The sequence below is a fragment of the Cyprinodon tularosa genome, unplaced genomic scaffold (assembly GCF_016077235.1).
Source record: "Cyprinodon tularosa strain WSP-4 unplaced genomic scaffold, ASM1607723v1 ctg66, whole genome shotgun sequence".
NCBI classification, from domain to species: Eukaryota; Metazoa; Chordata; class Actinopteri; order Cyprinodontiformes; family Cyprinodontidae; genus Cyprinodon; species Cyprinodon tularosa.
The window spans coordinates 1314168-1329607 of NW_024039407.1; the positions used below are offsets into that span (position 1 = coordinate 1314168).

The 15440-nt window shown below is 37.7% G+C and overlaps 1 protein-coding gene across 2 annotated transcripts in view; it reads left to right on the forward strand.

Annotated features, from left to right (window-relative positions):
* Nucleotides 1-14005, forward strand: part of LOC119799516 (natural resistance-associated macrophage protein 2-like) — a 30322-nt gene extending 16317 nt beyond the window's left edge. The window contains exons 10-17 of one of the 2 annotated variants that reach the window (XM_038309454.1): nt 10-168; nt 259-345; nt 460-579; nt 1609-1758; nt 4503-4576; nt 4661-4814; nt 8279-8393; nt 13499-14005. In XM_038309454.1, coding sequence (XP_038165382.1) covers nt 10-168; nt 259-345; nt 460-579; nt 1609-1758; nt 4503-4576; nt 4661-4814; nt 8279-8386 — 852 coding nt within the window. In that variant the 3' untranslated portion in view covers nt 8387-8393; nt 13499-14005. Of the gene's footprint in view, nt 1-9; nt 169-258; nt 346-459; nt 580-1608; nt 1759-4502; nt 4577-4660; nt 4815-8278; nt 9894-13498 lie in introns of those variants that run through there. The other variant, XM_038309453.1, reaches the window with a different exon arrangement.
* The last annotated feature ends 1435 nt before the right edge of the window (nt 14006-15440 follow it).

Sequence of the window (15440 nt, forward strand, 5' to 3'; positions counted from 1 at the left end):
GCTTTAAAGTCTCGAGAGGTGGATCGCTCAAAGAAGAAAGAAGTAAAAGAAGCAAACAAGTATTTCTTCATCGAGTCGGCCATCGCTCTGTTTGTCTCATTCCTCATCAATGTGTTTGTGGTCGCCGTCTTTGCTGAGGCGTTCTACCAGCGCTCAAACATCGAAGTGGTGAGTATCTCTCCATTTGCTCTCATTGTTTAATAAGAGCTTCATATTACAATGTTCTCTGAAACGTTTTTGGTTGTTTTATGACATCAGTTTAACACCTGCAACCAATCAGGAAGTTATCAACCCGACCTGTTCCCTCTGAACAATGAAACTCTGGAGGTTGACATCTACAAAGGGGTACGTCTTGCATTCACATCATGTACAGCAGTTAATCAGTACATCTATAAAAGCATTTCATGGGATGGACCTGGTTTTTATTGTCTGTTCTTTGTGTGTGCACGTCTGTAACAGGGAGTCGTCCTGGGCTGCTTCTTCGGCCCAGCAGCGCTCTACATATGGGCGATTGGGATTCTTGCAGCCGGTCAGAGCTCCACCATGACAGGAACATACTCTGGACAGTTTGTCATGGAGGTCAGTTAAGGGGGAGTGAGCGACACACACATACATACAAGATAAGAGCCTTAGCTTTACCCGAAACTACTCCTGGCATCTGTAAAGCTCTGGTGTGTTACTATCTCCTAAAACTGTACCTTGTTAGTGCAACTTCCTTTTTAGCAGAGGTGGGAAGAGTACTAAAAAATTGTAATTAAGTAAAAGTATCTTTACCTTGCCTAAATTCTACTCAGAGTAAAAGTAAAATTACCCATCTCAAAATTTACTCAAGTAAAAGTACAAAATTACTTCATTTCAAATGTGATTTGAGTAAAAGTTACTTAGTTACTTTGAGTTATTTAATGCTAAGAGTCATGAATCGAATTAAGCACAAGGTGTTTTAATCGATTTCAAGGCGTATTTCAGTGGACATCCACACTTGCAAAAGATCACCTGGGCTAAGGAACATACTTCCTCACAGCACAAGGACAGTCACAACCTGTACCATAAAGTGCAAACAATTTTCAATCCTACTGTCCAACAGACAACACCATGATAACTAACTTACTGCCACATTTTCTCATAAATTGGATGTTGATGTTTTAAAAGCCGAAAGCTCAGTTTTGCTGGGCAGGCACATGTTGCAATGCATTATCACATTGTTCCCTTTTGTGCATTTGAAAACAAATAATCCTTCCAAAAATGGCCAAGGGTTTTTTCTGGCTTTCGTCTCCAGAATATGTTTCCTCTTCAGGCCTTTCCTCATCCATACTCCCTAAATTGTGATTAGCAACTACCATCTTCCGAAGCGCAGCACTGGATTATGAGACAATACAAAGGGTAATTGCAAGGCAGGGCCACATTAAATTTTTTCACCATTTAAATGTAGCAAAGTAAAACTACTTAGGTTAAAATTTACACGAGTAAAAGTAAAAATTACATATTTCAAAAACTACTCAGAAAATTAGAAATTACTCATAAAAAATATTTAATTACAGTAACTTGAATAAATGTAATTCATTACTTTCCACACCTGCTTTTTAGTTGATGCATGATGTTCGTTCTCAGGGTTTCCTGAACCTGCGTTGGTCCCGTTTTGCTCGAGTGTTGCTGACTCGCTCCCTGGCCATCATTCCTACGCTGCTGGTAGCCATTTTCCAGGATGTGCGGCACTTGACTGGCATGAACGACTTCCTCAACGTGCTCCAGAGCATGCAGGTTAGATAACAACTTAAACTGGTTCAGCCAGATCCAATTACCTGTTTTAAATGTTCAAAAAATAAGGGTGGAAATGAACTAAACCCAGGTACCAATACCTAGTTTTGCATTTTATTGGGGAATATATTAATTGAAATTGAAATATTAGTTAACAATAGTAAGTGGATGACATGAGTTCCTCAGTGATTTAATTTTATTAAGGAACTTCAGCAGATTCTACCACCTAAGCTGTGAATCTCTGCAGCTCTGACTTCATATTCTATATTGTTATAATATGAATATTATAATAATATGAATCCATTAAAATGCAATGATTAGTAGAAGCATATTCATATGTAGCTTTAAGGTTTCATTGTTTTCATGGCCTTTAATGGTCTCTTGTTCAGAGTTGTTTGTCATGGGAGTTTTCTCTTTAGTGGGAAAGTGCTAACACTAGCTGTAGCTGTCTCTTCCCTTTTCTGGGGCAACAAATCCACTTTACATGTGTTACTTTCAGCAAACTAGGTGGAAAGAGAAAGTAAGTCTTTCTCTCACCAAATGTTATTGGGTGTTTCTGCTTTTTGGGAAAAGCTCTTTTTTGGAAACATTCTAAATGCAATTTATTATCAATTCCCACCTTCAACTCACAATACAAGCAGATTTTTAGACAACTTAAAGACACATGCTAAAGAAGAAATCAACTGAAGTGTTTTTCCCCTTTGTAAAATAAGATCTGTGCAGTTATAGTGCCTCCCACTGGATTATTTAGGTAAAGATTCCTGCCACAGATAGACATAACCCCTTGAACCCTACGGACCCACCGGCGGGTCCAGCTGCTACATGACCTCGTAGTTTTACCAAACCCCCAGTATTGATGTAAACATATTTGGCACAGTTTGGTGACATTTATGGATAAATGTGCCAAAATGGCCTCTCCGCCTAAGAAATTTCTCACTAATACCATTCTAAAATAAATATGATTCATCTGATTGAGTCCAAATTTGGTATATTTTTACACAACATTTAGATTTGAAAGTCTGTACTACTTTTTTGTGCTATAAATAATATTTTGGTAGTGTTTTGCAATGTTTATTTCAAAGAAAATTTTGGCGAGGTTCAAAAAATGCAAAATATTTTGTATTTTGTCCCTAATATTTCAGGCAGGGTCAAAGCTACAATGGTGCTGACACCAGAAAACCATTCTATGACATCTTACCTTTACAGACGTACCAAAAGTTTCTTCTTAAATCTAATAGCTTTGAGGCTATAGGTTATTTACTTTTGTGTGTTTTTGTCAGGCAGAAATTTATTTATACCCCCTTAGGGTGTAAGAGGATAAAAACACACACAGCCTAAGCTTAACATTTGTTTTAAGAGATTGCCTAATTTAAAAGAACAGTGTGTAAGATCTACCTTCATCTAGTGAATCACAGACTGGTGCCTCCCTGTATGATTTACTTTCTACTCTTTCTGAATGGAGGGGACACATCAGCTTATGTCAACCTTGACAGATCAGTTAAAAAACAATGAAAACATGACACATTTCTCTGAAAACAAGATTGAAAACAACCTACGCTCACAAGCTGGAATTACTTCTATGAAGAATGACAGCAACTATTGTATCGTAGCTCGCCCAATGTACAGTAGGCTAACAAACAAACTAGCTGTCGCTGATGGGGGGGAAGATTGCTTGCTTTCTATCATAAGGCCAAAGAAACTTTACTAATATACTGACTAATATTACATCATAAATTGTCTCAACATGGTAAAAGCTGGCTGATGTATATGATTTTTTTGGTTTGTAGCTTTTTACTCATTCTGGATGAAGGGTACCGATGGTTCTGCACTGCAGCAGAAAGTGGAATGTTGAATTATATGTATTTGTATTGTTGCTTGTTTTAAACACGTCTCCCAATGACCACATGTTTTCAAATACAGATAAAACCTGTAAGGCTGAGAATTTTGTTCCTTTTCACTTTGATCAAAAATGGAGACACAACATAGCATCTTTCATTGGGTGCACCACCCCCTATGTATCTAATAACAACTATCTCTAAGCCATGAAAACACTTTAATTATTCAAGGGATGCAATTAGACATTTGCAGAATATGTATTATGTGTTTGTTAATGCTAATAAAGCAAAATGTATTACACTGTCCCTTTAAAGAAAAAAAATGTCTTTTAGCTTTAATTGAAATTGTCACTATTATTCTAAACTTTTTAACATAACATAAGATAATATTACATAAATTAAAAGCAGCTTTGGGTGCACAACAGTCCAACTTTGAGAAAAGATCATAAAATAGATGTTTTGTTTTAGACTTTTTTTTTTTTGTTGAGGAGCAAGGGTGTGCTATTGTATGTGGTGTAGATAGGCTAGTGTTTCTAATTAGTTATTAAGGCCCTGCGGGGGACTTTTATGGACCTTTTTAATCCAGTGTGTTTAATATTTTGGGTTGTAGTGTCTGATTACAGGTCACTAGATTTGAAATGGACATATCTATAAGTGGACTGAGTGCTGTCTGGTGACAGATCACTACCACTGAAAGATTTTAACTCATCTGCAAAAAAAAAAAAAAAAAAAAGTATTTTTTCTATATTCGAAGTCTCCATTTCTAACTGCCTGTGCTGAATGGCTACATTTCTATTATTCTTGAGTTTGCAGTCAGATCATTGCACAAAGCAGCCCCTGGGTGACACTTTGGACACCCCTGGTATGACCTAACAAACACCACAAACCTAACCTCAATCTTTCTCCCCCCAGCTGCCATTCGCCCTCATTCCCATCCTCACCTTCACCAGCCTGCCTTCTCTAATGAATGACTTTGCCAACGGACTGTAAGTGGATCACAACATACCCAGAGTTAAATCAGTTCCTCCTGTTCTGTATCCTGCTCACTGTATCTTTGCTTATCTCTGCAGGACGTATAAAATAGGAGGAGGGCTGGTGATCCTGTGTGTGTGTGCCATCAACTTGTACTTTGTGGTTGTCTACGTGACTGCACTGAAGAGTGTGTGGCTCTACGTGCTGGCTAGCTTCCTCTCCATAGCATACCTCACATTTGTGGGCTACTTGGTGAGTGGCATGGAGCTGCAGGATTGATTCTTTGAATTTCCAATATTCATTTAGATTTATACAGGTGCTGGTCATAAAATTAGAATATCATGAAAAAGTAGATTGATTTCAGTAATTCCATTTAAAAAGTGAAACTTGTATATTATATTCATACATTACATACAAACTCATATATTTCAGATGTTTATTTTGTTTAATTTTGATGATTACAAATGACAACAAATGAAAATCTCAAATTCATCATATCAGAAAATTAGAATATTGTGAAAAGGTTCAAAATTGATGGCCCCTGGTGCCACACTCTAATCAGCTAATTAACTCAAACCACCTGCAAAAGCCTTTAAATGGTCTTTCAGTCTAGTTCTATAGGCTACACAATCATGGGGAAGACTGCTGACTTGACAGTTGTCCAAAAGACGACCATCGACACCTTGCACAAGGAGGGCAAGACACAAAAGGTCATCGCTAAAGAGGCTGGCTGTTCACAGAGCTCAGTGTCCAAGCACATTAATAGAGAGGCGAAGGGAAGGAAAAGATGTGGTCGAAAAAAGTGTACAAGCAAGAGAGATAACCGCACCCTGGAGAGGATTGTGAAACAAAACCCATTCAAAAATGTGGGGGAGATTCACAAAGAGTGGACTGCAGCTGGAGTGAGTGCTTCAAGAACCACCACACACAGACGTATGCAAGACATGGGTTTCTGCTGTCGCATTCCTTGTGTCAAGCCACTCTTGAACCACAGACAGCATCAGAAGCGTCTTGCCTGGGCTAAAGAGAAACAGGACTGGACTGCTGGTGAGTGGTCCAAAGTCATGTTCTCTGATGAAAGTAAATTTTGCATTTCCTTTGGAAATCAAGGTCCCAGAGTCTGGAGGAAAAGAAGAGAGGCACTTCATCCACTTTGCTTGAAGTCCAGTGTAAAGTTTCCACAGTCAGTGATGGTTTGGGGTGCCATGTCATCTGCTGGTGTTGGTCCATTGTGTTTTCTGAGGTCCAGGGTCAACGCAGCCACATACCAGGAAGTTTTAGAGCACTTCATGCTTCCTGCAGCTGACCAACTTTTTGGAGATGCAGATTTCATTTTCCAACAGGACTTGGCACCTGCACACAGTGCCAAAGCTACCAGTACCTGGTTGAAGGACCATGGTATCCCTGTTCTTAATTGGCCAGCAAACTCTCCTGACCTTAACCCCATAGAAAATCTATGGGGTATTGTGAAGAAGAAGATGCAATACACCAGACCCAACAATTCAGAAGAGCTAAAAGCCACTATTAGAGCAACCTGGGCTATCATAACACCTGAGCAGTGCCACAGACTGATCGACTCCATGCCACGCCGCATTGCTGCAGTAATACAGGCCAAAGGAGGCCCAACTAAATACTGAGTGCTGTACATGCTCATACTTTTCATGTTCTTACTTTTCAGTTGGCCAACATTTCTATAAATCCTTTGTTTTTATTGGTCTTCAGTAATATTCTAATTTTCTGATATGATGAATTTGAGATTTTCATTTGTTGTCATTTGTAATCATCAAAATTAAACAAAATAAACATCTGAAATATATGAGTTTGTATGTAATGTATGAATATAATATACAAGTTTCACTTTTTAAATGGAATTACTGAAATCAATCTACTTTTTCATGATATTCTAATTTTATGACCAGCACCTGTAATTGACTCAAGTCTCATATATAGGTTGGCTTGTTTTGTCAGCAAAGATTGACACTATACTTCATTTAACCATTTTGTCACCATGAAGCCCCCTTAATTTGGTCAAAATGGGAGCATTTTGCACTTATCAACTTGCTAATTAAATTATCTTGATTTTTTTTTTATTTAAATCCATAAGTATAAGGTATTGAAATCCAGTAAATAAAGCTACAAATGCACAGCATTTGTATTAAGTAAAAAAATGTGTACTCTAATAATATGTTTTAAAAAACATATCTTGATAAAGTGCATAAAATGTTTGCAATAATCTTGATTAAAACATAATTTATAGTTCGGAGTTATAGTTTTTGTGGATCTACAGGTGTTAACCTGATCATTGCAAAGAGAAAAGAGCATTTAGTTAGATTCATTCTGAATTTAAACATTATTCTATTGTTATAACATATTCTAATGTTATATTTTTTCTAGTAGCATAAATGTTGGTTTTATATTTACAACAGGGAAAATAACACATTTAATAATTTTTTTTAATGAAAAAGAGCAGCGTTTAGCTTTTATTAAACCAATGACTAATGGTTTAATGGTCATGGTGGGTTACAGCAGTGCACTTGTGCTCTGAGAAGGTTGCAAGTACCCGGATCGAGACATGACACTGTAATGGTCTATAGTTCTGGCTGAAATGCAAACTGACGCATTCATTCTGAGATTCTAATGACGAATTTGAGGCAGATGAACTGCAAACAGGTGAGGAGACATGGAGATGAACTAAGGACCTGCTGCAACCTAATAACTGAATCAGAGCTTCAGTAATTGGGGAAAACAGGTGCAAACGTTAAAACAAATAGGAAAAACAGGTTCATAATATAACCGGATAATAAGGGGAGGAGCCTGGCTGAGGGAGAGATGATGCATGGATAAACCTATCCACAAATACAAACATACAAGTAAAGATAAACAAATTAAAACATTAAGAAATACACAAAATAAATAAACTAGAAAACACCTGATAATAGGTAGACAAACAGAACTAATAAAGGAAAAACACCTGAACATCTCTCCTGTGTCAGTTTCCACCTCTTTAAAAAAAGTAAAAACTTATTAATGGGAAGGAAAGTGGAAGAAGATGGATGCAAAACACTTAGGTTGTAAAGACAGAGTCCACATGATTGTTATTGATGGTATGTTCTGTTCACTTGTTAAACTTTTGTTCTGTACCCACTACCATTGCCTTTGATACTGTAGTTTCCTGAGTAGCGAAGCCATAAGCTTGACCCTCTTTTCTCCTCTGTAATCCACTTGATGGTTAAAAAAACCCAACAAAAACAAAAACAAATGGGATCCTCTCCGTTAGGTTCTATCATTTACTTCAAAAATAAAAAACAATATAGGTATTACATTTCCATTAAAAATTAAATAATAAAAGAAGATTAGGACAAATATAAATGAGGTCAAAAAACTGTGTGGCTCCACTCCAATTACCTGAACCTCAGTACTATTAGAAATATTGAACATCCTTACATATGAGAACCTTTAAGTTTCTGATATATACTGTAACCTTTTAATGTTTTTTTCTATTTTTTATCTTAACTTAATCTAAATTTAGGCTCCTACAAATCCAATGATAGTAAATATGAAAGGAATTAAATTGGACGTGCTACGCGTGATCGCATAATCACTGCAAAGCAGGGACTACGTGACCTCATTAAACAAGAAATGTTCTCTGTGTTATCGGCCACCTTCATCTGACAGATACGACCTTTGACATGTGTGCGTGTGCTCCCGTGTCACAGGTATGGCTCTGTCTGATAGCACTGGGAGTGTCCTGCCTGGATCCAAGCACCAGGAGAGGAAACGACACGACCATCCTCATAGACCAGCAGTCGGAGTTTGACACCTGAGTCAGATGTATGTTAAAGTGGCTCATCGGTGCAGCTGCTAACAGGGATCTGGACCTTTATCTGGGTCTCTAATTCTACAGTTTATTTACATCAGAATGGTGCTTAAGATGTTTTTACTATTCTGTAATTTATAATGTATTTTTTATTGTCTGTGTCTTTAATGAAGCAGAGTTGGAAAAAGTTGAAGGAAACAAATTTTCCAGTATTTCAAAGCACCAGGATGGAATTGTCAGGGTCAAATCGCTTTAAAAACAGCTATGACTCATCATTGCATGGACACGAGACACCCCATCAGTGTAGATGTGCGGTAGGAGCTCTCTAGCTTCCTTGCTTGTATACAGCACTTTCTAGTAATCAAAACCTCTGAATGTTTCCACATCTTGTCACCTTAACACCAGAACACCAAAGTATTTATTATAATTTTATTACTTTATAATTAAGGGATAAGTGGTTATCAGAATATTATCTGTTGAGATTCATTTTCAAATCTCCACTTTGACTAGACCGTTCTGACACGCTGTCCTGCTGGAAGGTTAAGTGTCGTCCATCCAGCAGGACAAATCTACTGCGTAGATATTTCCCAGGATTAGTTTGTTGTTAGTTTCATTTGACCTCTAATTAACTCTGGCCTATTTTCCTGCCCACCTTGATTAATCGAATCACCACAGCATCATGCTGCCACCACCGTGCTTTACCACAGGCACCCTTAGATAGATAACCTTTGACCCACTGGCTTTAAAGTGAATTGGACGTGCCTGTATTACATTCAGGCCCTGAATAATATCTGCCTATAGAGGTGAACTGTATTAGTATGAGTTTGATTTAACATGGATTTCTGCCTGCCGGTTTAGGTTAGTCATGTTTTGACTGGAGCAGTTCTGCCACATTCTTTTCATGTTCAGATGATGACTTGAACTAATGTGAATTGAAATGTTCAGCTTCCTGTATCATTTCAGAACCCAGCCCTTTTCTAAACCTCTCCACAACATTCTTCCTGACCTGCCACTTGTGTTCCCTGGTCTTCATGGTCCTTTATTCACTGATTTTCTCTAACAAAGCAAACTTGGTTGTAATTTATTTAGGGATATCAGAGTTAGGAGGTGGTATAATGCTTGCCCCACTTTCCTGACCTGACCCGCCCTCTCCACAAAAAATGCACCTGCACCACCTTGTACCCGCTTCCGAGAGGGAACGCCTATAAAACACGTGCGACAGCATGCACGTGCCCATTTCTTCTCGTGCAAGCTCTGTTTAAAAGTTGCTGTTTGCATCGCATATACAGGTTTACTGTACCCAAACATCCACCCTTAATCCCTCAATCACTATATAGAGCAGGGACTATTTAGTGAAATTTATAGCGAACTCAGTTAACTTACCGTTCGAACAGATGATCACTGCTTTTTGCTCCCCGTGGGTCATATAACTCGGCCTCCATCACGCAGTGCCTACGCCATCTTTGTTATTAGTCGCCGCTGTCAGGTCAGCAAACGATTCCGGGATATATCTGCTGCTTTCTTTTCTTCTCATACACTTCGTAGAAACTTTTTCTCTTATGACCCTGGGCCGTTTTCAAAGAACCACGGTGAGAAAGGTGAGCTTCATTGACTGTCTGAAACCATAGCTCATCACTGATATACGCCTGAAAGTGCACATGAGCAGAAAAAGATAGCTAACGGATGAGCATGTGGGACGGCCTTTACGTAAACATATCACCAGAAAGATTGACAATTAGGAGGACCACTTTTTTTGATGATCCATCCGGAAATAAAAGATCGTCCTCTATACCTTTGAGTGTTCACTCTTATGCACTACTTTATGTTTTGAGACATGATCCATGCATGGTAAAATATGGAAAAGTGTAAAGGTAAAATAATCTTAAATAATGTTTATGTGATTGCCAATATTCATTATTTTCTATCAAATTTGACATTCTAATAAGAAGATCAGTGTTATTAACTTGAAAGGTTTGAAAACACACCCAGATTTTTGGATTTTATTATACCAATTTCATTCTGGGGTAGAATCATGCTGTGGATTTACTTTTAATTTGATGAACAAATTAGAGGGATTAACAGCTAAAGCAGGTCCTCAGTAGTATTAGGGGGAAAAAACACTAGTAACACTAAGTAGCTTCATTTATAGCCACAGGGAGGCAGTGCAGAGCACCACAGAGAGATGCCATGAACATAAACACAGCTTAAAACCAAACCCAGCAGATTAAAGGGCATGTTTGTGTGTTGTGACAGAAGCTGCCTTGCTTTGCCCAACATACCAGACTGCAGGGTTGCAGTTACTGGATCAGACTGTAATATTTAGGGTGTTTATCCAAAGGTGCTGCTGTTGCACATGCCTGTGGTGGCGGCATGTCTGAGAAGCAGCAAACATTGTGTAACATGGAGCAGGCGCTGTTGGTCTCAGTGCTGCCTGAATTCCAGCCTTGGAGGGATTCAGTCTTTACAAGCTTGATACACAGAAAGGTGGAAGGACAGGTTTTCCTTTGGACTTAGATGAGGAACTTTAATCTCTGTTTAACGCTATCTCTCTCTCGCTGTCTCTGGCTCCCTGTTATGGAGGCCGGGTTATGTAAGAGGGGAGAGTGTTCCCACCTCCCTTCTCTGTTTTTGTTTTTCTCAATGAGCCAATGTCTCCCTGCTTAGGCCTCACAGCCGGTCCAGTCCTGTAGGCCCCTTTTCCTGGAAATACAGCCTTAGCAGAGGCCAGTTAGGGGCAGGCCTGTGAGGGTGGTGGTGGTGGGGGGGTTCTTCCAGCAAATCACATGATTGTTCACCCTTCAGTCCCTGCCTTACATGAGACTCAGATGCTGCAGCAGTATGCTACCAGCTAGATTACATTCAACAAGGCTGAATGTTTGCTGTTGTACAGCAAAGAGCTTAAATGTGGAAGTATATGCAGGTGGGAAGGGTAATAGAAGATTCTCAATCATTAATTAAAAAAAAATATGTTTATTAGTTGTTTTTCTTTACTTTATTTATCTGGGACCATGCAAAAGAACACTGAGCTCTGAGGGAAAAGATTATCTGGATCATCTTTGCAGCTAATTTCCATTTCCAGTGGTTTAAACATTACTTTCTGAAGCTACTAGTGTCAGGAACAAAATGTTTTCTTGTTATGAATACACAGAAATGCAGTGGTTTTGTTCAACCATTTTTTATTTTATGTTTTTCGTTTTGTTCAGTGATCAAACAGTTTTGAATTTGTACACTGCGTCACCTTGTGGCTGATTTAAATCTCAAATTTCTCTTTTAATGCTTTTTAGACAATTTAAATGTTTTTTATGTTTTGCTGGAGCGTTTCCTAACAAAAAACAAGTAGTTTTAATAAATTAAACTGTAAAAAAATGAAACATGTCAAAGTGTTATCAACAAATGTATTGACCAAAAATGGAATCTTTGTTTGCATTTTTTTTTTTACATTTTTTTTTTTACATTTTTTTTTTTTACTGAGCTTTAGAAAATATGTTTATGCCTCACAGTGGGGATAGTCAGGTTTGATGGTTACAGAAAGCAGCTTACAAGAAGAAACAAAACTTGTGAAAAAGACTGGATGTGAAAATACTTAAAATTAAAGATGTAAAGTAGAAAAGAAAAAAAAGATATAAATACTGCACTTATATTAATCACATTTTTTGATGTAAAACAATAGAACTTATTCACCTTAAAAGAAAAACAGTAGTTAGTTTAAATAATGGAGAAAACTGCAGAAAACATGGTTGTGGAAACTGAGACTTTCAGAACAACGAGAAAACTGAATAAATATTAATTAGAATCTGTGTACCATAACATTGGTAAGAGGCATATTAAGCAGATTACAAACCAGATCAAAAACCAGTGAAACCAGTAGCATGTTTAAGACATTACTTGGCCTGTTGGGAGCAGGAAAGATTATGAATTCTAACAGCAGCTGAAAAATATAGAATCAATGGAAGCAAAACTTTATGTGTCAAGGATGCAACATTCTGTCACTGAGTGATTGACAGATTTTTATCTAAAATTGTTCTTTTTAATGTTTGCATCAGTTGTGAACTGTTCGTGCTATAAAGATGCAAAGTTTTCCCACCTCACATGTGCTGTCCTGTAATATTTGAAGCATTCAGTCATCCAGCTAATTTGTGAAGGTTTTGGTAACTATATACCCTTTAAAAAAAAAGAAATTACATAAAATGTCACTGCTTATAGAAATTAAAAGATAGCCGTAAATACAATCACCTTTTTCTTCTATTTTGGTGGTCAGGAATGGATGATTGGAAACTTTCATTTTAATTTGACTTTCATCTTTAAAGAAAAAGTGAAATCACAGACAAGAAACGATGCCTAAATCTGCCTTTCCAGCCTTAATGATGTGTCCTAAAGATGTCCATATGTGATCAAAGTTAAACTTCCTATATTCCTATATATAATGTTAGAAATTAAGGTGGGAATCTAATCTTCATGGTTTTCTCGGCTCTGTAGGCCCATAAGGCTTCCATTTCCATAGAGCACTGTTTTCATTCATGTTTTTGTGGCCAAAAAGGGCATCCATTGATGCATTATTTTAGTAAATTTTGAGAGATATTTTACTGCATCAGTTGTTTTATACTTAACTTTTTGTACAGAACATCAGTTTAAAACTTCTAAGATATCCAATAAAAAGAAATTTTGATTATTTCCTATGTGTATTAAATTAGGAAACATTTGACTGTGGGAGGCGCTGTTTCTGGGAGAGACTAATGTAAATAAACAGAAGTAATTGAAATGAAAAAAATCTCCAAAATTTATCAGAGCTTTAATGAGGATAAGTAATTAAATTATGTTTAGATGGCAGGTAAGACCAGTGTTACTGACAGTCATGGCTTGAAACATATACAGTGTAAGGACAGTTTGAATATCAGAGAAAAAAGGCAAATTTTTGTTATTTGTTCCCAGTGATTTTATGTTTCCATCATTTTTTTTTAGTTGGAAAATTAAAAAAAATCAAATTAAACTTAAATTTTAGATTTCTTGTTATGATAAAAAAAAAGGTCAAACATAAGCTTTTATTTCATTGTAATCTTTTGTATTTGAAAGTAAAGATGTAATTTTTGTGTTTTCATTTCTTTTTCTGTTTGTTGCACAGCTGGGCTGACGTTTTCTGAATGAGAATTATAATCAGCTCGACCCAAAAAAACAGCAAATTGTAGCCTCTGGTATTTCACCTTTAATGTGATCAGCACTAAGATCACTATGTAGGGTTGAAGAATCTGGACAATCCTCTGCCTTACAGGCGTCATTACCCAATGGACACACATACATAGTTGATGCTATTAAAGCTGGGACTACAACTGTCTGAAAAAGGACTACAAAAATGTAACAAACAGCCGAATTTGCCTATACACAAACCAAAACACATTAAGATACGTACATTTGCATGTGTCTCATTAGTAAAACAGTAATGTATTTTTGTTAATTTCTACATGATGGGCTGTGCTCACACACTCAGTCACACAAAGGATTGTGGGATTATTTGATGCTCCTTAGCCCCAGATAAGAACATTGGGGGGCCTCTGCATACAGAATTGTTTTCCTGCCTACTTCCTTCCTTTTTTTTCAACACTATTTTGACAGCTCCTATCATGCTATCACTGCTGCACTTCTGCTTAGGCCTAATTGGTCCTTACCGTTTTGCTGTATTCCGATCAAGCCATCATCTACTACTCTTTATGGGATCCATTTTAAGGCCCGTACTTCTTTCTCACCCAACTGTACCTCCTTCTAAAGTCAAAATATTTCCTTCAACGTATTTTTCTCAGCCTTACTGACAAAAGATGATGGATTAAGTCTATCTTTCCTTAACTAATTTTAAAATCCACTTCTTCTGCTAGCTGCTTGCTAACAGATGTAAAATCCATGTCCAAATCTCCATCAGCTCCATCAGAAAAACCTGGAATTAATTCTAGATTCTGATTTCCAAGTTTAGACCAATCAGTTCCTAAAAATATCAGAAATAGTTTTCTGAATCTAACAATCATCACAAATATAAATCCTTTGTAATAGCCTATAAAAAGACATTCTTACCTTCATTACTTTTTTGGTTAATTTTACTTTCCTTGTTGATCAATTATTACTTATCTTGATTTTAAGGTTTTGTTGATTATTTCTAAAGCCCTAACGAAGCTACAGAAGCAGTCCAATGTTTTCTGCAGCCCATCGTCACCACAACACCTCTTAGGCCGGCCAGGAATAGTGATGTCGTTCATCTGTGTCCAGTTTTTATTCCTTTTGTTGTGTTTATCTATGCATTTGGACGTTCCTGATGGGCATGTCATTTTTTTTCTCTTGCTGATCTTGTTAATATCCAGCCGTCACAGAGAGCTTTTCATTCCGCACAGAGGTCCTACATGTACCGGGGATCAATTTGCAACCAGTAAACAGACAGAGCCTTTCATTTTCTGTCCTCATTACATCCCTGCCTCATTCCAAAATCTCCTTTTTTTCTCTAAAGTCTGTTTCTGTGTCTGATTTACACAATGCTTTCCGGTGTATGTTTTTTCAAGTTTTAATTTTAAATCTCCATTTGTTTTTGATGATTTAGAGCACTCATGGGCAGTAAAAAAAGTACATTTGAAAAGTTGTTAACGACCTGCTTACTTTGAGAGATGGGTTTAACAGGTGTGTGATGTTTAAGGTGGCTTGTTTTGATCAGGTTTTCCAGATCCCTCCCTGAGCCTTCAGCCCGGGGGCCCTCTTCTACGGCGACTGACCCCGGCCGCCGTTCTTTGTCCCCCCTCAGCTCGCAGAGCAGAAAAAGCAGGCAGAGATAATGGACTTCAAGTCGAGGTAGTAAACAGCGGCATCAGCTTCAAACCGACTGACATTTTCCAGCTGTGCGGTCTGTACTTATGGCGTGTGTATTTTTACACACATCTGTCAGTGCTGCCTTGAAATGTCCAACACCAGGAATGCAAACAGCGGGGCCACTCTTGTTTATGTCTTGACTTGTGGCTGCTGGCAGGGCTCGTGGTGTAGTGGGCTCACACGTGCTTGGAGCGGACTACCTCAACTCTACAGCAACTTTATTT